Source organism: Lethenteron reissneri, chromosome 10 (genome assembly GCF_015708825.2).
Source record: "Lethenteron reissneri isolate LAM-NWPU_2019-01 chromosome 10, ASM1570882v1, whole genome shotgun sequence".
Classification (NCBI taxonomy): Eukaryota; Metazoa; Chordata; class Hyperoartia; order Petromyzontiformes; family Petromyzontidae; genus Lethenteron; species Lethenteron reissneri.
In genome coordinates this window covers 1,699,815-1,725,649 of record NC_083788.1, presented here as the reverse complement: position 1 = coordinate 1,725,649, position 25,835 = coordinate 1,699,815, and the positions used below count along the sequence as shown (strand labels likewise).

The 25,835-nt window shown below is 50.9% G+C and overlaps 1 protein-coding gene across 5 annotated transcripts in view; it reads right to left on the bottom strand.

The window, feature by feature from the left end:
* LOC133340799 (phosphatase and actin regulator 1-like) overlaps positions 1–25,835 on the bottom strand; it is a 98,955-nt gene that overhangs the window by 32,451 nt on the left and 40,669 nt on the right. For all 5 annotated transcript variants that reach the window (XR_009754942.1, XR_009754943.1, XM_061549206.1 and 2 more), the window contains 3 exons: positions 14,078–14,254; positions 7,269–7,349; positions 1,410–1,562 (listed from right to left, as the gene is read on the bottom strand). Coding sequence is in view for 3 of the 5 variants with exons in the window: in XM_061549206.1 (XP_061405190.1) it covers positions 1,410–1,562; positions 7,269–7,349; positions 14,078–14,254 (411 nt within the window). In the remaining 2 variants the exon portion in view is untranslated. The remainder of the gene's footprint in view (positions 1–1,409; positions 1,563–7,268; positions 7,350–14,077; positions 14,255–25,835) is intronic.

Here is a 25,835-nt window from a genome sequence, read left to right as displayed (position 1 = left end):
TGAGTAGGTGAGTGGGTGGCTGAGGGAGTGGTAGTGCAGCGGTTAGTGCGCTGCGCTACTAACCCACTCATGGCCAACACGAGTGACGATTATCTGAACCGGTTCTTGGACTCTCCTAGGTCGACCCAGCTTCAAATGAGTACCATGTGAAAACATCGCCACTAGGGAGGCAAGGCAGTCAGGCGTGGTGGTGCTGCCCATCCACCCCCTCGTGTGCCGTGCCGGCCTTCATAGGTGCTCACTAACAGCACTTGCCCCTACAGTCTGTTAAGGCTATACGGGGGATCTTTGTCTTTGCATCTATACCCAGTGAAACAAGTGACGTTGCCCAATGTTGGCACGTGCTTGGAACTGTTGGACCCGACGTTGGTGCAACGTTCCAAGTCGACTGGTTACGTGCACGTCTGCCCGTGTGTTGTGTGTGGGTGAGTGAGCGAGTGCATGAGCGTGTTGTAATCAGCAGTGTTGGCGGTGGTTGAACACAGTTCGATGGATGAGGCGCAGCAGTCAGCGTCTGCTAGAGACCGAGTCTTCAACACAAGTGGAGGAATCAACGAGAGTGAAGTTCACGGGAACAGGAACCATGGTGGTAGCAATATCTATATATAAATCAGAATATTTTTTTTTCTTCAGATGATTTATTTATACGGGAGGAATCCGATCAGCTATAAATCTCTTTATCACAGATGTCCAGTCGGGGCGGGTCAGAATGTTACAAGAACAAACAGTGTGCGTGTGTGCCGTGAGTGAAGCAGGAGGGAATTCTGAAATGCTGGTAGGAACCCACTGGTTCCACCAGCTCACAGGAGATTATTGTGTCCGTCCGTCGTGCAGGGAGGGGCTGGTTGGGGAGGGGCTGGGTGGGGAGGGTGGGGCTGGGTGGGGAGGGGAGGGTGGGGCTGGGTGGGGAGGGGCTGGTCACCCCGTGGTGCCCTGATAAAACTCAACGTTTAACCTACTCACGCCGGCTTGTGCCCGCCCTCACAGTCGGCCATATTTGCGGAATACACCACGCCGCCGTTGACCCTGGCCATTGACCGAGCAACCCAACGTTCCTACCAGCTCCCTCCGCAGGACAATGTGTTTATTTTGCCCGGGAATGCCTGGTTGAGTGTAGAGGACAACGCTTTTCCACACGGCCCTGCCACAGTGTAAATTGTTCATCAAACTGATACTTTTAATTCTCAGAGCTGGAATTTAGCCAAACTAAAACGGTGCTATACCGGACTTCAGAAGGAATCCTCGGAGCATGTATTTGGACTGCCGGAGGAATCCGAGGAGCTCTGAAACTCTTTCTCATAGATCTCCAATGTGGGCGGGTCAGCAGGTCTCAACAGCGACCGTGCGACACAACTGCAAACACCGACCCAAAGGCTTTTATTTTCATCTTCCAGGCAAAGCACATGTACCTTTGCTTTTATCTTGGTCCTCACTTGTGGGATCCGACTGGCTATGCTCAGGAGTCTCCGCACCCTCCTGTGCCTCTGCCTCTTGATTGGCCGCTCCAGGAGTCCCATGAGCCTCTTCCTCGGAGGTTTCGGATGGTGACGGCGTCTGGTCGTCTGGCACCGGGGAAAGACGCAAACAAGTCGGTCAGCAGAGCGGTGGCATGAAGTGTGGGCACTCTCACCCATTCCAAAGATGCTTTGACAGCATGGAAGAGTAGGCCAAATACCCACAAGAAGGACCCTCCAGAGCAGTGGTTCTCAGCCGGGGGTACGCGGACCCCTTGGGGTACACATGGTAATGTCTCAGGGGGGTACGTGGGGTGATTTATAAATGCGTGAAATTATATAATACATGAGTCATTGGTAAATAGTCGTGTATGAATCTGCCAACTTAAAATAACTACGATAAAATGTAGATCCATATGGTAGGCTAAAACGATATAAAAGACCTTTCTAAACTCAATGATCGTTCGCAATGTGATTTCCAAGAGGAACCAGCGTGCACGAACAATCTACGTCATGTGTGCAGAGCGTCCGTTGAATTTTCTTTATTCGCTTGCAGTTACTGGCTACTTAGGATATACCTCACAAAAATGGACAATCGGTTAAAATATTGACGTTCACCTTTGGTGCATTTATTTCTCAGAATGATTACCAATCTATATAATTACAATACCCTCCCCCTCTTTGCCTCGAATCACTGCACCAGATTGAATTGAATTAAATGATGACGTCACCCTGATGCTGCTGCTCTATTTAAGAGCGGAAGCAACAGGAGAGCTTCACCATTCTTGCCCGATGAAGCTGATTGTAATTACCAGCGAAACGTCGGACTACTTAAATTTAAAAATGCTGTTGATTCTCTCTACAGCACACCGGTGGGCTAAAGAAGTGAATTATTTTGTCCTTTGTAAACGTGACATATTTTTTACTGTTTGGCCGTGTCGGGTGGTGGAGGGTTACGACACATTTATAAATAACGCGATCTGACCCAAAAACCTATATTAATTTTTACTTATTTAATAACATTAAACAGTAAATACTTAACACGACTGAAACGACCACAATTTTTTTATTTTACCAGTTAAGGCTCACTGAGATGTGTAGATCTTTTTCAGAAGCGACCTGTTCACAAATGACAGCTCAAAGCAAGTGGCTTACAATGTGGAAGTTTATGGCAGCCAAATAGTCTAATCGCGCGTTTCTTAGTGAGGAGGGAAAAACCGGAGGACCCGGAGAGAAACCCACGCGACCACGGTGAGAACATTCAAACTCCAAATATACAGCAGGCGTCAGGGTCGGGGTCGAACCCACGACCTCCTGCACACCAGGCACATCAGCTTATTGGCACGCCGCACACGTTACAGCAAGTCCCCGGGTTGCGGAAGACCCGACTTACGGAAATACGACTTTACAGAAATTCTTCCATAAGTCATGTTTAAATAAAATCTATACGCGGAATGTTTGTGCGTTAGTGCAAGTAGTGCAAGTAGTGCAGCGCGGTGAGGTTGCGGATGAATACCACGGAGCGAGGCGTGACTTGGGCCACCTTTCGCCTCACTCCACCAAAACGCCGCCTTCACCGAGCCCGAGTTTCACCGGATTAAGCTGAATGGAATTTTCAGTAGCATTTCGTAATTATTTTCCTTTTGGAGCATTACATAATTGTTTGTTTTCTATGCTCAGAACTTTTTTCCCAGGTTTCTATTGCTAGTTTTCTTAATAACTTTATTTCATGAGTTATTTACTGTACGTGCTTTATTTAACACAATTACACTTCAATTGTTTATGGTCTCAGCATACAGCGAATGGGGAAGTCGAGGCCTAGCCTAATGCACCAGTAAAGGAACATTCGGAAGTGACTGCCTTCTGTTAACAATTACTATTACAATGTTTCGTGGTATTCATAAACAATTGGATACAGCATATGCTCCACTAGTTTCATAATGGGGAGTGTTCAGGTAGATATTCGATTAAATGAAAGTGCAGAGCGTATGTACAGCGATACGGAACAGGTAGCGATAGCGCGAGACAATACTGAGAGAAGACGGTAGAGGAGGCACAACCATTTCTGGCCATGGGATTTTGGGGGAAACATTTTTCCGTTTCCGACACAGGGAAATTTCGGGTAATGCATCGTTCTCCGGAACCTAACTCTTCCGTCACCCTGGGACCGCCTGTATTTTCTCTCTTAGCTGATAACATCCCAGTGCTGGGCAATGGCCACTCCCAATCCCTTCCTCTTCACAGTGGCTAGATGTTCACTACCTCGCCTGGTCTACAGGAGGTCGTGGGTGCGACCCCGACCCTGACGCCTGCTGCATATTTGGAGTTTGCGTGTCTCTCTCCCCATGGTCGCGTTGATTTTTTTCCGGGTCCTCCGGTTTTCCCCTCCACATTTAGAAACATGGAGTGGGCCTTACCTGGTAAAATAAAAATAGTTTCGTTTCACCGTCTCTTGCTACCTCCATCCAATGCGCTCCTCCGCATCTTCTCATCTCGTCCCCACCATCTCATTTCTTGTCTCCCTCTCCATTCCCTTCCCTCTATTGGCCTCCTTTCCCTCGTTATTCTTGCACATTCATCATCCAATGTCCTTGCCCAACCTAATTTCAGCTTGTTTTCATTTCGTGAATTATGTATGCTCAACTTCTTTCACACCGTACGTAGCCAACCGTGCTCATCGGAGGTGCGGAGGAAGGACAACAAACTAAACACAAAAAGGAGTTCCAAAGAAATCAGTTTTCTATTTATATTTAAAAGTGCATAGCTCCAGTGGGGTCCTATTATCGGAAGGAAGGGGATTCCAGACGGCCGCAGGGCGCCTGAAAGCGCGCGATGCGGTGACCGTCTTTGTTCGATGGCCAGCCAAAAGCCCACTGCCTGGGAAACATCTGTTACCCTGCTTTTAATTCTCAAGTCCTCATTTCTCATTTTGTCCCTCGGTGCGTCACGTGAAGGCCACCGGAAAGCCACGGCAAGGGGGCACGGCACGTCAGCCGAGCGGCCACACGCACCGCAGCTGCTGAGAGACGTATTCGCCTGACGTCTCATCGCCAGCTGCCCCTGGGGTCTCTGAGAGCCGCGTGCGATCTGAAGATGGGACACTCAAGTCAAGGAGGTCACGATGATGGGAATCCTCCAATTGTAGCGAAAATGCTTTCAGAAGAGATGCTTGAACCGAGACGCCCTGACACGGGATGCCGGTGTTCCGACGGTAATTGCGTTACGCCGGGTCGCGTGTACGTGAAACGAGACGTACACCGGAGCCAACGAGCGGCCGAGAATCACGATGAGCCCGTGAGCCCGTGAGCCGTTCCCCAGCCCCTTGCGATGGAGAGACGCGGCTCGCAAGGTGGCAGCACCTGTACCGCGTGCGGTCGCAAGGCGACAAATCATCGTTCTAAAAATAGCCTCTGCCGATAAGTGTTCTTCTGCTGGCTCTGACAAAAGGGATTTCAAGAGGCAACAAAGGTGCGTTGTGCACAAAGCAGAATCCTCGTGACAAGTGTTTATATTCACTCTCAAGGGTGCACGGAGACTTCATAGATCTCTCCTGGACACACGTGCACGCGCTGGGGTTTGGGATGAGTTTATATTGAATCTTCCAGATTCTGAATATTCAGATGTTTTGGGGAGAAAACATTGTGGGCGATTTATTTTAATCGCTCAACTTCCAATCAATTGGTAATTTGACTAATTTTGCGTTTTAAAGGCTTTGGATTCACTCATTACTTTTCAGTATTTAAACATTCACATATGGATCTGAATGTGTTTGTTTTTAAAGGGCAATGCTGTTTATGTTTTAAGGACATCCTCAATGAGCCTTAACCCCCGGGAGTAGACATTAAATGCATATTCCGCGTGTGTGTACACACACGTCTACTGCATGGAGCAGGAGTGTAGTGGTTACTGCACTGCGCAATGAACGTGGCGGCCCCAGTTTTATTCCCAGCTACGACCAATAACAGTGGCAGCGAATATATGAACCGGTCCTAGGCCTCCCCTCGGTCGACTCAGCCTTAAATTAGTATCTGATGTGGTGTGTAAATACAAGTCATGGGGAGGCCAAGGCGGCCAGGCGTGGGTCCAGGCCATACCATGCCCTCGTGTGCCGTGGCGGACTAAATAAGTGCTCACGAAGCAGCACTTGCCCCAACAGTCTGCTAAGGCTATAGAGGGGATCTTTGTATATTTTTGCTGGTGAATGGAACAAGGGGGGGGCGGGACCGCTGCACATTGTCGGCTTTGGGGTGCCGTGGTGGTGAGATGTTAAACTCCCTCGCCCGGTATGCAGAATGTACATATGTAATGTACAGTACATACATTATGTATGTTGATTAACTGACCTGAAACAGGAGGAAGATTTCTCCACAATTCTGGTTGTCGCGTGACGAGGCTGGTTGTTGTTGTTGTAATTACTGGCGAAACGTCACGGTAGTCGAATTGTAAATGTTGTAGTGGGTTTACCCTCCAACACACAACCGGTGAGTGCTGAATTCATAACTAATTGGCACGTTTTGTTTACGTTACAAACCTTACTAATTATCTGCGTCGGATGGTGGCGGGTTTACCGACACATTTATATTTACACGATCTAACACAAAAAAAACTCTTTCATGGATGGTATGCAGGAGGTTGTGGGTTCGATCCCGACCCTTACGCCTGCTGCTGTATATTTGCAGTTTGCATCTTTCTCTCTCTCCTCGTGTTGGCGTGCATTTTCCACCGGGCCCTCCAGTTTTTCCCTCTGCATTTAGAATCAACATCACGCGTTCAGAGTTTTTGGCCGCTGCTATAAACTTTCACGCGATGATAACAAGCCACTTCGTTGGGCTATATTCGCAATAGCCAGGTCGCTTCTGAAAAAGAGCTGCACAGCTCAGTGGGGGGTTAAAATAATAAATAGATTCAGTTTTTAGCTTCGGTTACGTAAAAGCGACGTTACGCGGTAAAGGACGACGGGCGGATGATACGCACGGCGTGGCGCCGGGCGTATCCCTCGCCCTGCTGCAGCAACGCTCTCGCCGCCTGCTCACGTTCGCGTCCGCACGACCTTCAGAGCGGCGGTGCTTTTTTTGGTCGTTTAATAAATACGTCACGGTCACGTCCCGATTGTGCCGCTCTCAAGAGTTATTTTCACGAGGTTGTTAGGGGAATGTCCTTCCCGAATGCTCGTAGTCAGCAGAGTAATAATAATAATAGTCGAGTCACATTTGGTGTCCGCGCCGTTCGTCTGGCGCATGGCGATCGTCACGAACGACGGCGCTGGAGTATTTGGCTGCTATAAATTTCCACGTGATAAGCCGCTTCGTTGAGCTATCAATTTTTGTCACTTTTGAAAAGGGCTTCTCATCTCGCCCCCATCATTTAATTCCCAGTCTCCCTCTCCATCCCCCTCCCTCTATCGGCCTCAATTCTCTCGTTAATCTCACATAGCCGTCCTCTGATGTCCATGCCCAACTTGATTTCATTCTTTTTTTAACTTTCTGAATTATGTACTGAATGTATGCTGGACTTCTTTTGCACCGTACGTAGCCAACCGTGCTAATCGGAGGTGCGGGCGTGAGTGGGTGAGTGTGTGGGTCAGTGGGTAGGTGAGTGGGTGGGTATGTACGTTGAACTTCTTTTGCACCGTACGTAGGGGCGATATTGCTGCTCCGTGCGATCCCAATTTGAGTAATTTTGCGGGGTAATTTTTGTGTCATTTCCAAAAATTTGGAACCGTGACAAATTCGTGTATTTATTTATGTATTTGTTACTTTTCTGTTTGGGTGGCGGTGCCCGGCCGGTGATGGCAGCTGCTGTGGAGGCGCTCACCTGTCCCGGCGAGCTCCTTCAAGACTCCTTTCCGAATCAGCTCCTCTCTGCTCGCACGGCTCGAAATCTTCTTCTCGAGAACTGCAAATTTTAAAAGACAATCGGGAAGTTAAATTTTCATCATCAACATCATTTAACGGGCGTGCTCCATTCACTGCTGGATGAGGGCCTGCACGTGCCGCTGACGGCGGTGCCTCTCGCACGACCCCGCAAACTCGCTTAGCGCAATAAAAATTTTAAAGCGTTAAATGAACTATGGGATGGTTGACGTTCACTCTCCCAGCAGCTTACAATGTTTCCCGGTGAGCGGAGGAGGTTCACGGAAAAGAAAAAAAACACCAATCTTTTTTAAAGATATGTTTCAACCCGTCGCTGCGACGCGAAAAGACATCGAGCTCACCGTAAGGGAACGCCGCCATCTCTGTACTTCTCCATTTTGGTTTCTTCCGTCCGGTGGTGAGCGGCTCGCAATCGGAAGGTCGCGAGTTCAATCCTGGTTGTGGACTGACTCGAAACTAAAGTGAAACTATTTTATTTACCAGGGGTACAGCAGTAGCCAAACAAGGTTGAGAACCACTGATATACCGCTCCCTCTCGTGCAGGATCTTCTGCCAGCAGGGGCATGAGCGACTTAATTGCAGGGCTGCACATTTACCTCGTGTGGAATAGCTCTACGATTATAATTGACAAATACTTTTAAAAAAAAATGGAAAATAACTAATTTGCTTAACACTACTAAAACCATCACAATTTTTTTTATTGTACCCACTGAGCTATGCAGATTTTCTAAGAGGTGACCAGGCCACACATTATAGCTCATGGAAGTGGCTTGACATATGTGGGAATTTATAGCAGCCAAATAATCTAAATGTGGAGGACAAAACTGGAGGCCCCGGAGAAAAATCCAAGTGACCCCCACAGGAAGAGAGACACGCAAACTCCAAATACACAACAGGTGTTGTCAGGGTCGGAGTCGAACCCACTACCTCCTGCATAACAGGCGAGGCAGCTAACATATCACCACCGCAGTGCCCCATTATCCTCCTGTCCGAGGTCGATAATACAAGTGCCACTTAGTGGACAGACTCAACGCCTCAATACCAATGCAGAATACTCCACCCCCTTACTCAGGCCTGTAAACCGACGTTCAGCGCCGCCCCAACGCTCATTTGGGCAGGAAATCTCCTTGACTTCTCCGACATGGTGACTTAGTGACATTTGTCGCCGTTCACACACAAACACACACGCATCCATCTCATGATGCGCTGCAGCCGCGATACAAATTGTGATACGCTTGACACTGCGTGGCAGTTGATACCATCCACGCGGACCACGGGGAAATCAATTCGCTGGCGCTATTGCTTAAAAAATAAAAAGAGTGGTCATTTAAAAAAAAAAATTCCGATAAAACGTTTCTTGAAAAAATAAATAAAAGGTGATAGCAATTTGGCCATTAGATCCGTGGTGGGGGGGGGGGGGGCATTCGCAAGTAGGCGGAGAGACCCGTGCAGCCTGGCGGGTAAGCCCTTGCGGGGTCTCGCCTTCAGCACCCGCAAGACGGAGCGCGCCGCCCGGTTTACATCTCCCCCACCGCCACCACATCGCGCCACTGCGCCAGTAAAGTGCAATCTAAGGGGCGGCCGGGTGACGCAGTGCTAACACCCGTGTGCCTCACAGCGAGAAGGGCTCTGAATTCAATTCCAGACTCGGCCTCTCTCTGTCTGGAGTTTGCACGTTCTCTCCCCCTGTTCTGCGTGGGCTTTCTCCAGGTTCTATGGTATCCTCCCATAGTTCTGTGGACCGTTTTCCACGGCCCTGCGGACCACCGGTGGAGCCATGGATCTACCGGCTGGGAACCACCGTTGTTGAGTACAGTATTCACAAGACTGGCACATGTATGTCTTAATCGAGCCCGCTTCACCTTCACAGAGCTCGATGCAAGCAAATGCCGTGGAATTCAACGAGATGCTTTCCTGTTGAAGTCGAGCCGACCTTCATCCGAGAAAGGTCACGGTGTGACGAATCTCACAATGGAGATGCTCCGGAGCTCAGTTAAATAGGCTTCAATGTAACGGGGAGGATCTTCTCTTTCAAGGGCTCTTTATTATCCAGACTGGCGCAGGCGTGGAGAGGCCCTCATCCAGCAGTGGATCTACAGGCGCTACAGATGGTCCGTGTGTACAATGTAAATCGGATGAGACTCAAGAGAGGTGTTTTTGCAGATTTTCGCTTTCCAGTGTCCGAGCTACGAGCTCTGCATTCAGATCACACGCGCGGGCCACATAAAATATATTTCATTTGGGCAAATCCAACGCGACCGGGCGTGGGGGGGGGGACACAATAGAATCTACCGATAAAAATGCCGCACCCTGCATGAGCGAATGAGCTCTCTCGCTTTCGGTGCGGCTTCCAACAGCAACACAACTGCACTGCGATCGTGGCATCTGTTGGTCCTTCATTTTTCAATATTCGCCGGGTCGCTGGGAGACCGGAGAAGTTGGCACGTGACCAGCGGTAGCCACGGCCCATGGCAAGAGGCACATTGGGTGTGGTGTGCCGGGGCGCGGAAATATATTCTGGGTCACCGACCCGGCAGAAATTAAAATCCGTGGGATTTTTCGATTCTGCAGAAGCGCCCCGGCCGGCCGGGCAGACGGGAGGGAGGCTGCCCCGGTGCTCTCTCCAGCCCAGCACCCTCCCACCCACCTCCCTGGGCGTTCGCAGCTCTGCTGCCGTACGGCTCTCCGATGAGCTTTCAAGCCGGACCGCGCGGCGCGTTGTTGTCCGGTGCGATGTCCGACGTTCGAGGTCCACGTGCCGGCGGCTTCTTCGGTTAGCAGCTCCCGGTACGTCGTGGAGAGGAACATTCCCGGCACGTCACGTGGATCGAAACTTTCGGACACGGAGTCCGAACCAACGCAACGGCACGTCGTGAGAAACTCTCGCATCCCCTTTTGGTTTCACAGAACGAGCCAGCGGAGAATTCGCAGTCTCTGCTGGGGAGCACCATCCGCATTCCCACCCCCTGCCACCGCTGCCACGCCAGGATGCGCAGCCGCTGGAGCGCCTGGGTAATTCCCTCCATAAAATGGGAAAATCCAATTGTTTATTTATCACGAGCTGGGAGCCCAGCAGAAATGCGCTTTTTTTTCTTTTTTGCAGAGGCACAACCTCAATCGAATTGGGACAAAATGTGCTGCAAAATAGAACGGGCACCTGATCATTAACGGTCACGGGCAAAGAAAAAAACTTGTGGAAATATATACTGTGCAATGGTTAGTCATTCTCTACCCACTGCTGGATGTAGGCCTCTTTCGAGTCATCGACCAATACTCGTGGTGCTGCGACGCTGCAATCCTTAATCAATAATGGAAATTAAAACAGCGTACGGCAGTACCCTCTGCAGGAAAGCAATCCTAGCAGCCTCCCAAGTGTTTGGTTGGGAGCGCCACTGGACAGAGCAACGGCGATTGTTACTATTTATTATGACATTTTGATTTCCCAGGAAAGCCTCGCCGAGTCTCACGACTCTCTGTCAGGAGGGTCCTGCCAGGTTTTCACAGGCACAGGGGCGATAGCTGCCATCTATGATCCCGAACGCGTAATTTGCGGAGTAATTCTTGTTTTCACTTGCACCACGGTAGCCGGCACAGAATGGCCTGCTCTGGCGAAATGACATCAAGGTATGTTTAAAGCCCATTGTGAGCGAAGCAGAGTTATAACAACCAACAAAGTTACAACAACCAACGATAAAAACACACGATCGGAGTGCAAAGTAAAGGTTATGTAAGCAAATCACTAAACATACGTAAAGTAGATAAAGTATATGAGTTCAAATTGCATGAGTACACCAATTCCCAACCTTGGGCAAGGCAGCAAAACAACAGCAGGAACAGGTCCAGACCACACCAAGACAACAAAGCACAGTCAGTCCCTCAATATAATTGTGCATTGAAAGTTGTTGTGACCTGCAGTGTGGTGAGTGGGTGAGTGATTCAGTCGTTGTGACCTGCAGTGTGGCGAGTGGGTGAGTGAGTGGATGGGTGAGTTGGTGTGACCTGCAGTGTGGTGAGTGGGTGAGTGAGTTGTTGTTGTGGCCTGCAGTGTGGTGAGTGGGTGAGTGAGTTGTTGTGACCTGCAGTGTGGTGAGTGGGTGAGTGATTCAGTTGTTGTGACCTGCAGTGTGGTGAGTGGGTGAGTGAGTTGGTTGGTGTGACCTGCAGTGTGGTGAGTGGGTTAGTGACTGAGTGAGTTGTTGTGACCTGCAGTGTGGTGAGTGGGTGACTGAGTGAGTGATTGAGTGGATGAGTGAGTGAGTTGGTGTGACCTGCTGTGTAATGAGTGGGTGACTGAGTGAGTTGTTGTTGTGACCTGCAGTGTGGTGAGTGGGTGACTGAGTGGGTGACTGAGTTGGTTGGTATGACCTGCAGTGTGGTGAGTGGGTGACTGAGTGGATGAGTGAGTTGGTGTGACCTGCAGTGTGGTGAGTGGGTGAGTGAGTGAGTTGTTGTGACCTGCAAGTTGGTGAGTGGGTGACTGAGTGAGTTAGTTGTTGTGACCTGCAGTGTGGTGAGTGGGTGACTGAGTGAGTTGTTGTGACCTGCAGTGTGGTGAGTGGGTGAGTGACTGAGTGAGTTGTTGTGACCTGCAGTGTGGTGAGTGGGTGAGTGACTGAGTGAGTTGTTGTGACCTGCAATGTGGTGAGTGGGTGAGTGACTGAGTTGGTGTGACCTGCAGTGTGGTCAGTGGGTGACTGAGTGGATGGGTGAGTGAGTTGGTGTCACCTGCAGTGTACAGACATACAGCAAAAACAACACAGTACAGACACATACAGTAAAAACAACACAGTACAGATACTACAGTAAAAACAACACAGTACAGAAACGTACAGTAAAAACAACACGGTACAGAAACGTACAGTAAAAACAGCACAGACACGTACAGTAAAAACAACACAGTACAGATACTACAGTAAAAACAACACAGTACAGAAACGTACAGTAAAAACAACACAGTACAGAAACGTACAGTAAAAACAGCACAGACACGTACAGTAAAAACAACACAGTAGACACGTACAATAAAAACACAGTACAGACACGTACAGTAAAAACACAGTACAGACACGTACAGTAAAAACAACACAGTACAGACACGTACAGTAAAAACAACACAGTACAGACACGTACAGTAAAAACAACGCAGTACAGACACGTACAGTAAAAACAACACAGTAGACACGTACAGTAAAAACACAGTACAGACACGTACAGTAAAAACACAATACAGACACGTACAGTAAAAACAACACAGTGCAGACACGTACAGTAAAAACAACACAGTACAGACACGTACAGTAAAAACACAGTACACACATACAGCAAAAACAACAGTACAGACACGTACAGTAAGAACACAGTACAGACACGTACAGTAAAAACACAGTAGACACGTACAGTAAAAACAACACAGTACAGACACGTACAGTAAAAACTACAGTACAGACACGTACAGTAAAAACTACAGTACAGACACGTACAGTAAAATAAAGACACGTACACTAAAAATAACACAGTACAGACACGTACAGTAAAACGCAGTACAGACACGTACAGTAAAAACAACGCAGTACAGACTGGGCCCTGTCTTTTTACACGCTTTTATTTCCTCAAAAAAGAAATCTTGTAACTCAATGTTTACCCACTTCCCAATGTGCTATCGACTGCACACTTGGTATAGGTATGTCATACTGATGACAACACGATATTCTATCATAAAAAATCCAAAACATATATTTTTAAACTTTTGACACGCTTTTATTTAACTTACTGTATGTGTTGTATCCAAAAATATTGTAAATCAATTTCAACCGTATTCCCAATATCATATCGACTTCAAACTTCGTATAGCTTTGTCATAGTGATGACAATACTATATTCTATCATTGAAAATAAAATATATATATTTTTAAACGATATTTTAACGGCCCTAATTGTCCACGCTCAACTGACGTTGCCTGTAAATCACCACGTGGTCCCTGACGTCACGGCAAGTCTCGGGGAGCCACGCCCAGGGGCGGGGGGTGTGGAAGGAGGGGAGGGGCGATGGGGGCAGGGACAGGGGCAGCTCGGACAGTACATTTCATTAAAACGTGTTTAAAAAAAAGTATTTTCTAATATTTTATTACTGTACGAGAGGCATTATAGAAGGCACACACACACACGTGAATGACATCAAACTATTTATAAAATAACGGGCTTTTGGCAGGCCACGTCCCGGCCAGAAGGCATGACAGCCCGAGGGGCTGAGACTATTCGATGGCGGCAAGGGATAGAAGGCATCCGCCGACGAGATGGCATGGGGAGACATCCAGCGGTGAATTGACCGTGGCTGACGACGACGGCTTTGCGCTCGAGACTTCCCTGCCGGCGCCCATCGCTCCCGTCTAGAGGCCGACCGAAATTCGGTTTCGGCGCCGAAAGTTGGCAAATGGCCTCTTTCGGCATAGTTTCGGTTTAGGTCGAAAGTCAATTTTTCACTTTCGGTTCACTTTCGGTTTTGGCCGATAGTCAATTTTTCACTTTCGGTTCACTTTCGGTTTTGGCCGATAGTCAATTTTTCACTTTCGGTTCACTTTCGGTTTTGGCCGATAGTCAATTTTTCACTTTCGGTTCACTTTCGGTTTTGGCCGATAGTCAATTTTTCACTTTCGGTTTCGGATGAAACTAGAAATTCAGTTTCGGTCGGCCTCTCCTCCGGTCACCCTCCCCACACACCGCGCCCGCAACAATCGTCGCTCGTCTCCTCACCCGCGCTCGTCTGCTGGAACTTCTCGCTCTTCTTCTTCTTGCGCCACTTCCACGGCTTGAAGATCCTCCCGAAGCCCGCGAACTTGCTACTGCTGCGCCTGCGTGCGGGCGGCGTGTGCCCGCCGCCCGGCATCAGCGCGTCCGTGCGCATCGCTGCCAGCCGGGTGAGGTCATCCACTGCGCGCACAAACACAATATCAGTAATATTTAAAACAAACTTTAAAAAAAACACGCTTTTATGAAATGTACCGTACTCGTAATGGAAGAACTCCACAACTCGAGGAAGTGGCCCCGAAGCTTGCCACAACGTAAGGGACCGTGGTGAGCGTGGACAATTAGACCCAAGCCGAAACATAACATATAAAAAATAATGTAAAAAAATATATATTTAAATTTTTTTTATAATAGAATATAGTATTGTCATCAATATGACATATGTATACCAAGTTTGCAGTCGATACCACATTGGAAAGTGGATTAAAATTGATTTACAAGATTTGAGGAGACAAAAACCACAACAACGACAACAACAGAGTGAGTTAAAAGAAAGTGTGTAATAATAAAAAGATCCCCGCCACCACCACCACCCCGGTGTAGGCTTAGCAGACTGTTGGGGCAAGTGCTGTGAGGAGCGAGCAGCGGCGCCTATGAAGGCCGGCACTGTGGCACACGAAGTGGTGGGTGGCCAACACCACGCCGGGCTGCCTTTGTCTCCCTCGTGGCGATGTTTACACGTCGCACCAGGTACTCATTTGAGGCCGAGTCGACCTATGGGAGGCCCAGGACCGGTTCAAATAATCGTCGCTGGTGTTGGCAGTGGGCGGGAATCAAACTCGGGTCACCGGGTTCATACCACAACGCTGCACACTCAACACATGGGGAGAAGGTGACACACGATTATTTTTTGGTAAAATTTGAGCTTGTTTACCCAGGAAAGCCTCACTCGGTCTCAAGACTTTGTTGAGGATGGTCCTGCCACATTTTCAACAATAGAGGAAGATGTTGCTCTCTGTGTAATCCCAATTGAGTAATTTGGAGGTAATGTCTCAGAATTGGGATGTTTGCCCAATACCAGGTGCATTGTTGTTGTATTATCTATGGGAGGAACCAAACTAAACTATTGTTATTTTTCGATTTAAAGCTTTCGATTTAAAGCTTTGTTATAAAGTATTGTTATTTTATCAGATAAGGCCCACTGAGCTATGCAGCTTTTTTTCACAAGCGACCTGGTTACCAAAAGTGATAGTTCAACTTAGTGGCTTATCATGTAGAAATGTATTACAGTCAAATACTCTAAACGCATGTTTCTAAATGTGGAGGGGAAAACTGGGAGGACCCCGAAAAAAATACATGCGACCAGAGGGAAAACATGCAAACTCCAAAAACACAGGCGTCAGAGTCGGGATCGAACCCACGACCTCATGTATACCAGGCAAGGGAGTTAACATCTCGCCACCACGGCAGAAACCAGAGAACCTGGTGGAAACCCATGTAGAACATCTGGAGAACAAACTCCACACAGCGAGGTGCCCGAGTCGAGAATCGAACCCTGGCGCTTGTTGCTTTGAGGCGCAAGACGACCGGCTCACTCACCAACCTCCCACATGTGAATCTTAAACGTGCCTCTTGGGACGGCCCTGTTTCCAAACTCGTTTTTGAATCAGTGGCCTCGACATTTACACGACCGGACGTTCAGCTTTGTTGAGCTGGTGGGTCTGGACAAGGCTGAGAGGGTTGGTAGATGCAACGTGGTGGTCACCAGGTGCACACACAGTCGTGAGCAGCAACACAGCCGCCACTGCGTGTTGTGAACTCTGGCAGCCTTCCATGCTCACGTCGTGGATCACCGTCATCAGCCCGAGGGGACCGCGAACTCACGCAACGGCGCTGGCCACACAGGGCCCAGTCACCTGGCCACACGTCTCTCCCACACAGGGCCCAGTCACCTGGCCACACGTCTCTCCCACACGGGGCCCAGTCACCTGGCCACACGTCTCTCCCACACGAGGCCCAGTCACCTGGCCACACGTCTCTCCCACACGGGGCGCAGTCACCTGGCCACGCGTCTCTCCCACACGGGGCCCAGTCACCTGGCCACACGTCTCTCCCACACGGGGCCCAGTCACCTGGCCACACGTCTCTCCCACACGGGGCGCAGTCACCTGGCCACACGTCTCTCCCACACGGGGCCCAGTCACCTGGCCACACGTCTCTCCCACACGGGGCCCAGTCACCTGGCCACACGTCTCTCCCACACGGGGCCCAGTCACCTGGCCACACGTCTCTCCCACACGGGGCCCAGTCACCTGGCCACACGTCTCTCCCACACGGGGCGCAGTCACCTGGCCACACGTCTCTCCCACACGGGGCCCAGTCACCTGGCCACACGTCTCTCCCACACGGGGCCCAGTCACCTGGCCACACGTCTCTCCCACACGGGGCCCAGTCACCTGGCCACACGTCTCTCCCACACGGGGCCCAGTCACCTGGCCACACGTCTCTCCCACACGGGGCCCAGTCACCTGGCCACACGTCTCTCCCACACGGGGCCCAGTCACCTGGCCACACGTCTCTCCCACACGGGGCCCAGTCACCTGGCCACACGTCTCTCCCACACGGGGCCCAGTCACCTGGCCACACGTCTCTCCCACACGGGGCCCAGTCACCTGGCCACACGTCTCTCCTACACGGGGCCCAGTCACCTGGCCACACGTCTCTCCCACACGGGGCCCAGTCACCTGGCCACGCCACGAGCAGCAGCCGCACGAGCGGCAGAGTCCCAATATCGTGACAATTCCCGACACGGGACGCTCCCGGTTTCCCACCCACAACAACACGAACTGCGCTGCCATCAAAACCGTTAACACAAGTGCAGCGATAAAATCTCAAACTGGAGATGGGATATAAAAATAAAATTTACACGCGCAAAAGATTATTATTATTATTTACGACGCAAAGGAATAAATCAGACGGCTGGGAGCGGTCTCCCCTCCTCCCCCCACCACCACCTAGCCGTCACCATAGCGGCGAGGCGGCGGCACCACCCCGCATTTGTCAATTCAAGGTCAACAGAGCCCCGACCCAGCGCCTGCGGAATCCGCAGGGTCCTCATCGCAGCGACGGCGACAACAAAAAGACGCGTGCGACACGAGCGCGCCAAGCCATCGAGGCGATCTCCGATTCCGTAATTGATTTTCGGTGTGAGGCCTACGTAATGATCTTGGGCGTTAGTGAGCCGTGAACCTCCCTCTCCTCTCCCGCACCAAGGGGGGCAGCGACTGTGGCAGCCCCCGGCCGTCTGGGACGCGGCCACCGTCGTCCCGCTGCTGCCGCACATTCGCAACAGCGCGCGCTCTACATCGACCTTTAAGATGCACTCAAAGGCCCCCATGTCTTTATTGAAGTCCATGTCTTTCTTAAAGGCCACATTTTAAAGGCCACCTCTTAAAGGCCACTCCTACTGCGAAGGCCACCTCTACATGAAGGCCACGTCTACATGAAGGCCACGTCTACATGAAGGCCACGTCTACATGAAGGCCACCTCTACATGAAGGCCACGTCTACATGAAGGCCACCTTTACATAAAGGCCACCTCTACATGAAGGCCACGTCTACATGAAGGCCACCTCGACATGAAGGCCACGTCTACATGAAGGCCACCTCTACATGAAGGCCACCTCGACATGAAGGCCACGTCTACATGAAGGCCACCTCTACATGAAGGCCACCTCGACATGAAGGCCACGTCTACATGAAGGCCACGTCTACATGAAGGCCACGTCTACATGAAGGCCACCTCTACATGAAGGCTACGTCTACATGAAGGCCACCTCTACATGAAGGCCACCTCGACATGAAGGCCACGTCTACATGAAGGCCACCTTTACATAAAGGCCACCTCGACATGAAGGCCACCTCTACATGAAGGCCACGTCTACATGAAGGCCACGTCTACATGAAGGCCACCTCGACATGAAGGCCACCTTTACATAAAGGCCACCTCGACATGAAGGCCACCTCGACATGAAGGCCACCTCGACATGAAGGCCACGTCTACATGAAGGCCACCTCGACATGAAGGCCACCTCGACATAAAGGCCACCTCGACATGAAGGCCACCTCGACATGAAGGCCACGTCTACATGAAGGCCACGTCTACATGAAGGCCACCTCGACATGAAGGCCACCTCGACATGAAGGCCACCTCGACATGAAGGCCACCTCTACATGAAGGCCACGTCTACATGAAGGCCACCTCGACATGAAGGCCACGTCTACATGAAGGCCACGTCTACATGAAGGCCACGTCTACATGAAGGCCACGTCTACATGAAGGCCACCTTTACATAAAGGCCACCTCGACATGAAGGCCACCTCGACATGAAGGCCACCTCTACATGAAGGCCACGTCTACATGAAGGCCACCTCGACATGAAGGCCACCTCGACATAAAGGCCACCTCGACATGAAGGCCACCTCGACATGAAGGCCACGTCTACATGAAGGCCACGTCTACATGAAGGCCACCTCGACATGAAGGCCACCTCGACATGAAGGCCACCTCGACATGAAGGCCACCTCTACATGAAGGCCACGTCTACATGAAGGCCACCTCGACATGAAGGCCACCTCGACATGAAGGCCACGTCTACATGAAGGCCACGTCTACATAAAGGCCACCTCGACATGAAGGCCACCTCGACATGAAGGCCACCTCTACATGAAGGCCACGTCTACATGAAGGCCACCTCGACATGAAGGCCACCTCGACATGAAGGCCACCTCGACATGAAGGCCACCTCGACATGAAGGCCACCTCGACATGAAGGCCACCTCGACATGAAGGCCACCTCTACACGAAGGCCACCTCTACCTCAAAGGCCCCAACATCTCTTTGGCCCGGCTTTAGAGCGACATGGAACCTCAGTCATCGTCAACTTATGTCCGTGAAATATCGTGCGCGTTACAAATCGCACCACCGTCATTATTAAAACCTTTCTCCACGGCAAATTAAATTCTGAATCTTTATTTAGACTGCAGGAGGAGGAATCCGATGAGCTATGAAGGTTGTTTTTTAAAGATCTCCAGTATGGGCGGGTCAGCAAATACAACAAACAAGTGTATGTGACACGACTACACGATCTTCCCAAAGGACTTGCTCTTTTCTACTTTTTTTCTTTCTCTCCCCCGGCATTGCCGCGTCGGGTGTGCCAACGAGACACGACGTTTTGGTTGAAAACACGCCAGCCATCGTCAGGGGGGGAGGTCTAGGCTCGAAATAGCCGGCCAGCCACCCGCCACCCCACCACCACCACCACGCCAACGTGAGCGTGGCGGGCTTGGCCTCTTTGTCGGCCGCCGTTCTCGCGACAAGAGTCCGTGACGATCACGGCCACCGATCGGCTCGCACCCCACTTTGACAAAGATGACGCCGGCCCATGGCGGCGGCTGCCAGGCTCGCGTGGCCTGCTTACTGCGGGCGGACAACAGGGCCCGAGGCCTCCCCTGGGGCCTCCCCTGGGGCCTCCCCACCCCCGCGTTATTGTCTCGTGTGTGGAGGATTGCGTGGGTTGCGGTTCGCGATCGACGTGGCCACCAATTGCCAACACACCGGGCCGCCATTCGCCACGACGGTGATGTCAACCATGGCGGCGGGGCCTGTGCCAGGCCAAGTGCACCACTTTGAGGCTGCCACGTGAAGTGTCGGAGGTTCGCTGCTGACGGGAGGTCATCTCGGGACAGACCCATCAGGTGCCTTGGGTCGGCTGACTGAGATGACCGGTAGATACACCACCAGCTGTACCTCCTGCTGTGCCAACTCGCTGCGTTTTAGCCGCCCGGCGCTCTGCTCGTTGTTGTGAGCGTCGCTCCACTGCCCTCCGTTGTTGCTGGAGGGCGACTGCCTCCCACAACATATGGGCAGATGTGCACTTGGAACGTTGCGCCAACATAACGTTGGGTCCAACGGTTCAAAGCACGTGCCAACGTTGGGCAACGTCGCGTGTTTCGTTGGGCAACGTCGCGTGTTTCACTGGGCAAGTGCTGTTAGCGAGTAGCAACCTATGAAGGCTGGCAGGGCACGCGTGGGGGTGGGTGGCCAACACCACGCCCGGCCGCCTTTGTTTCCCCAGCGGCGATGTTTAGCTACGCACCACCACTGGGTACTCATTTGGGGCTGAGTCGACCTAGGGGGAGGCCCGGGACCGCCTCTGTGAGCGGGAATTGACCTCGGTTCATAGCGCAGCAGCGCTATTTTTAAAACAGCAAGAGGTGAGGTATTTAAATACAATTAAAGTTTTTCGCGATTTGCGGGACAGGAGTCGGAATAAGAAGAAACAAAGTCGCGCGACGTTGGTTGACGTCGCCTCGGCAATCTCCCCCACCGGAAATGAAATCACGTCGGGTCCACAAATACTCATTCATACAGCCGCTTCAATACGGACAACATGGATCTATTTGTTTGCGTTTCTCCCTTGTGATGGGACTTTGTAGGATGAACGTTGAGATTTATATGGGCACAGGGTGACCAATAAGGTCTGATTTGGTCTGTAATAAGGTAGGGCACTGATAAGGAGTTGACGGCTATGGATACTGCATGGGACATCGTGATTTAAATTAATCAAAATCCAAACAAGATCAAACGTTCATTCCTCGCGATGTGAGGTGGGGAATGATGTAAAACCGACAGCCACGCCTAATGAAACGCATTAGTGGAGATGGAGTGCGGAGACGCTGCGTGGATTGTACAGATACCGCGAGCCCGTGAGGGATGATGACGGCTCAGGAGAGGCGTTCATGCAGCAGTGGGTAGATCATGGCTGATGATGATGAGACCTGCACATGGGTAACGGAGGCTGCTGGTTGTGTTCGCAAACCGCTCATCGGCTGAAAGCTGCAAACGCAGCTATTGCGTGACGACAACAGCCTGCCTTAGACTTATCATTAAACAGTTGGTGAAAGGCAAAATTACATTCCACTTCAGCAGAAATGTTTCCATACTTCAGGCAAGCAAGGAATCGTCACGGGAACGTCCTAATCGGACTAAACTACACTGGTGCTAATTAATCAATCGGGGGTGTTTGCTTTGTCTGTGAATTTCATAACAGCTCCACCAGGAGACCCGGTTAATGCTCTCTCTGTGCTTTTCAGTCCTCCCCATCCCAATAGTCACTTTCGCTTAAAGTGTTTTAAGATGAAAACCCGCTGCCGCTATTGTGATTCGGGGTGTTAATTACACCGTGAATCAAAAAGAAAATCTATTTCGTGGAATGAAGGCCTGCTCGTTGTTTTGTGGAAACGAGCTCCCTCCGGAGTGTCCCTGGAAAAGCGGTGAAAGTGGCCGGGAAACGCGCTCTGTGGCCTCGTCGACATTCATCCACTCCTGGATGAAGGCCTCCTCAAGCGGCGGCCCGCCACCTCTCGCGATCTTTTGCGACGCAACGGCCCACCCCACCGGCACCTGCGCGTGAGCCGGTTTCTCGTCGCTGCCAAGTCTTCCCGCCTTTGGCTATCACTCCGTTGCCAGTCTCGACCGTCGGCGTCATTCCTTCAACGGGACGCGTCCTCACCCCCCAACCCCCCGCCCCCAGACTTGCTGTTCTTCTCTCAACAGTCCTCTTGGTTGGTGTAGAGTCGCGGTTTGTCGTGACGGCTACCGCACGATGCGACCGTGTCCGTCAATTGCTCGCCAAGCTGCATTGGCTTCCGATTGCCGGAACGAATACGTTATTCATAAGGGGTCGCGCTCACGACGCACAAAGCGCTTGCTACAAATGAACCACAGTACCTCGCTGCTGATCTCGTCAAGGCACATAAAGCATCATCATGCACGGAGCTAGAATGATGGCTTTAATCTGAGTTGTCTTGTGGTTGTTTGTTGTTTGACTTGCATCCCATTGGGATTTTTGCACACAACGTTGGTGTACAGTGCTTTTTTCTGGAAGATTTTTGCTGTTTTTTCCTGGATTTTTCTGTTTGCGCATAGTCACTTTAAGATGTTTTCTTGTTCATGTTTTTGTTTTTTGTTTGTTGCGGTTGCACCCGATTCAAGAGCCGAATGGCTCACAGGGCTATACCTAATAAATGAAAATCAAAACTGAAAAAAGCTGGTTGGCCGTCGAACAAAGATGGTCACCGCATCCCACGCGCTTACGGATGTGCTTCTGTGGCCGTCTGGAACGTTCTTCCTTTAAATATTCGGAAGCCACTGGAGCTATGCACTTTTACGCCATCTAGATTGAAAACTAATTTCTTTAAAACTGCATTTTGTGTTTTAGTTTGTTGTTCTTCCCCCGCACGTCCAATCAGCACGGTTGGCTACGTATGGTGCGAAAGAAGTTCATCATACACACATACATACTCCAGCGACGTTTCGTGCCCGCTCGCTGCCCCCAAAAAACTCCCTCGACTGTTCGCTCCAACAGAGGCCCTTCCCTGAGCAGCGGCGTTAGCGAGCAATTGCAGGGCTGCACTTTTACCTCTGTGTCCGTACCACGTCCGCAAAAGTGCCAATCACCCCTGCCCCGAGCAGAGGGATGGTGATGGACAGTGGTCGAAACGAACAACTTGGAGTGGCAGCCGTGGGATGGCACGCGTCTGAGAGGACGTCAACCGGAGGAAATTGGGAGGCGAAATCCACTCGTGCGCAGGTGCTGGGTGGATTGTTGCATCTCTCGGCATAGTGGAAGGTGGCGGAGGTTTGGGGAGGCCCTCATCAAGCAGTGGATTGACCATGGTTGATGATGATGACTGACACTATAGCAGCATGTTTGTTTGTGCACGTTCTGCAAACTTCACTCTCCAATACAAACAGTGTTGGGCCTCAGCCCGTGACAACTGAGCCCAGGAGTCTACTTTGGTAAATTGTTAATAGACAATCAATTTAATAATCACCGTTTTGCAGATTGTACACGTTAGTCAATTACAACACCCCCAACAGAAACTTACCAGATCGCTGCATTGGGAACCGAAAACTCTCTCACACACCACGCAAACTGGCACGGTGACAAGCACGCCGTTCACTCACCCGCCTTCCGACAGCAAAGGACTCCCAACTGCATGTGCACTACATTATGACCTGCCCCCCCTCCCCCAAATATAATCCCCCCCACCTCGCCTGCTCCAGTGTGCCTGATACCGCCGATGCAACTGGTAATGCCGTGCAGAATGTATGATGTGAGGGAAGGATGTGGGAAAAACATTTTATAAAAAAAAACATAGCAACTAAGCAAGCGTTGAAGATCCACAGCACCGAGGTGCTGGCACGCTCAATCAGGGGTCAATCTTAGCCGCGGCGTATTCAGAGGCTCGCTTGCTGTGAGCCAGCACTGCTCAGACCTTGGGTTGGGATCAACACTGTCGCCCAAGACTAAATTATACTGTGTAACAAAACAATGTTTTTGTTCCTGGGTAGTAAGTGTCCTTTTCCAATTGCTTATGCATTTAAAGTATAGAAAATGGATATTATTCCCCACAAACTTTGCTTTTGTGACCAGGCCAGTAATATTTTGAAATGTACCTATTTTCAATGAGTAAACGCGGTGTGCATTTGTGTCATTCCTTGACGTAAAGTCCTGGTCACAAAAGCAAAGTTTGTGGGGATTAATAGCCATTTTCTAGACTTTTAATGCATAGCAATTAGAAACTAACACTTACTACCCTGGAACAAAAGTCGTGTTACGTAGTGATATTTCCTCACTGGGCGATGGCGCGAGGGATGGGGGCCTATGATGCTGAGCCCAGAGTGTGTTGCCGAGTGGGCTGGCGCTGGAAGTGCCCAACTTCACACTGGGCTCTGCTCAAGCACCAACTCTGATCGGCCGGTGGCTCGTGCAGGCGAGGCCGCAGGAATGCCGTCTGGAGTCACGTTAGGGGCCGTCCATAAATGACGTCACGCGATTTTGTACGATTTTTGACCTCCCCCCCTCGTCACACGGCGTCACAAAAAGTCAGACCCCCCACTCAAATAAATGACGTCACAAAGCTCTGCCCCCCCATGAAAATAAAACACGCTTCAAATCGCTTTAAACTATTGTCATTGTAGTGCGTATTTAATGTGGCGCTGCACTATGATGTTGTAGGAGAACACATTTATTAAAACGTCTATTTAATTAAGTAGAACGTGTTGTCTATATTTATTTAAAGTTGCGCATTTTGATGTGACGTCACATTTCTGAACCCCCCCCCCCTCCTCGTCACACATCGTCACAAATGTCTGACCCCCCCCCCCCTCTCCAGGTGCGTGACGTCATTTATGGACGGCCCCTAAGAAATTCCAGATTTATACACAAACTCATCTGGGCGGTGGATACGCGCGCCGGTGATCCAGGAGGCAGCGAGGGTTGGCCAATCTACCGGAATGCTCTTCCTTCCGATATTAGGAAGCCATTGGGAGCTATTAACTTTTAAATCATCATCTACATTGACAAACTCATTCCTTGACAGCTGCTTGTTGTTGTTGTTGTGTTGAGTTTGTTGTCCTTCCCCCGCACCCCCGATTAGCACGGTTGGCTACGTACGGTGCGAAAGAGTTCAACACACACACACACATACATGATGGTGGTGATGTTGTTGATGATGCGGCCGTCTGGAACATTCTTGCTTCCGATATTAGGAAGCCACTGAATTCGATGCACTTTCAAATCTAGATTGACAAACTCGTTTCTTTCGAACTGCTTTGTGTATTTTAGTTTCGTCTCCCTCCCCCCGCACCTCCGATTAGCATGGTTGGCTACACGCGTACCTACGTACATACATAAATACACACATGTTGGGAAACTCCGTTTTTTGTGGGCGTTGAATTACCTTGCCTTGGCTCAGCAGGGACTGTGGTGCAGCAATGTGGACCCCCCCTCCGTTCCATCGCATGCTGTGACAGCCATTAGTAGTCGCTCGCTAACAGCAATTTAACCCCCGTCAGTATAAGCCTACAGGAGATATTAAGTTCTTCAGGTGCTCCGGTTTCCTGCCGCATGTAAACACTCGTTAATTGGCAGATAACACCTTAATATATAGAGGAACGCAGAACTTGGGGTGGTGGGGGCAGGGTAGGTGGTGGAATTTGGTGCTGGCTCGCACAGCATCGGCCTTCCGCGCTTGTCTGGTTCCTCCTCGCACCTCTCAGGAGCCATGCTCATGGCGATGTATCGGATCCGTTTCCGATTGTACCACCATGGAGAAAAACACTGATCTTGGATGAGGAGTGCGCACCCGCTGCTTTGAGATATCCGTCATTCGTCTTGAGATTTCTTCAGGCGCTATTGCGGCTTCGCGCATCGGATGCCTGTCTGAGCAAATATTCTTAAAACGCCGATACAAATATCCGTAACTACCGCTGTCATCACTTCTGTTCAAGCAAAATCACAAAAGCAAATTCGTGACCGCAATCCGATCAAATTCAGTGGCGGCGGTGATGGCGGCGGTGGTGGCGGCGGTGGTGGCAGCGGTGGCGGCGGTGGTGGCGGTGGTGGCGGTGGTGGCGGTGGTGGTGGTGGCGGTGGTGGCAGCGGTGGCGGCGGTGGTGGTGGCGGTGGTGGCGGCGGTGGTGGTGGCGGTGGTGGTGGTGGCGGCGGCGGTGGCGGTGGTGGCGGCGGTGGTGGTGGCGGTGGTGGCGGCGGTGGTGGCGGTGGTGGCGGCGGTGGCGATGGTGGTGGCGGCGGTGGTGGTGGTGGTGGTGGCGGTGGTGGCAGTGGTAGTGGCGGCGGTGGTGGTGGTGGCGGTGGTGGCAGTGGTGGCAGTGGTGGTGGTGGTGGCGGTGGCG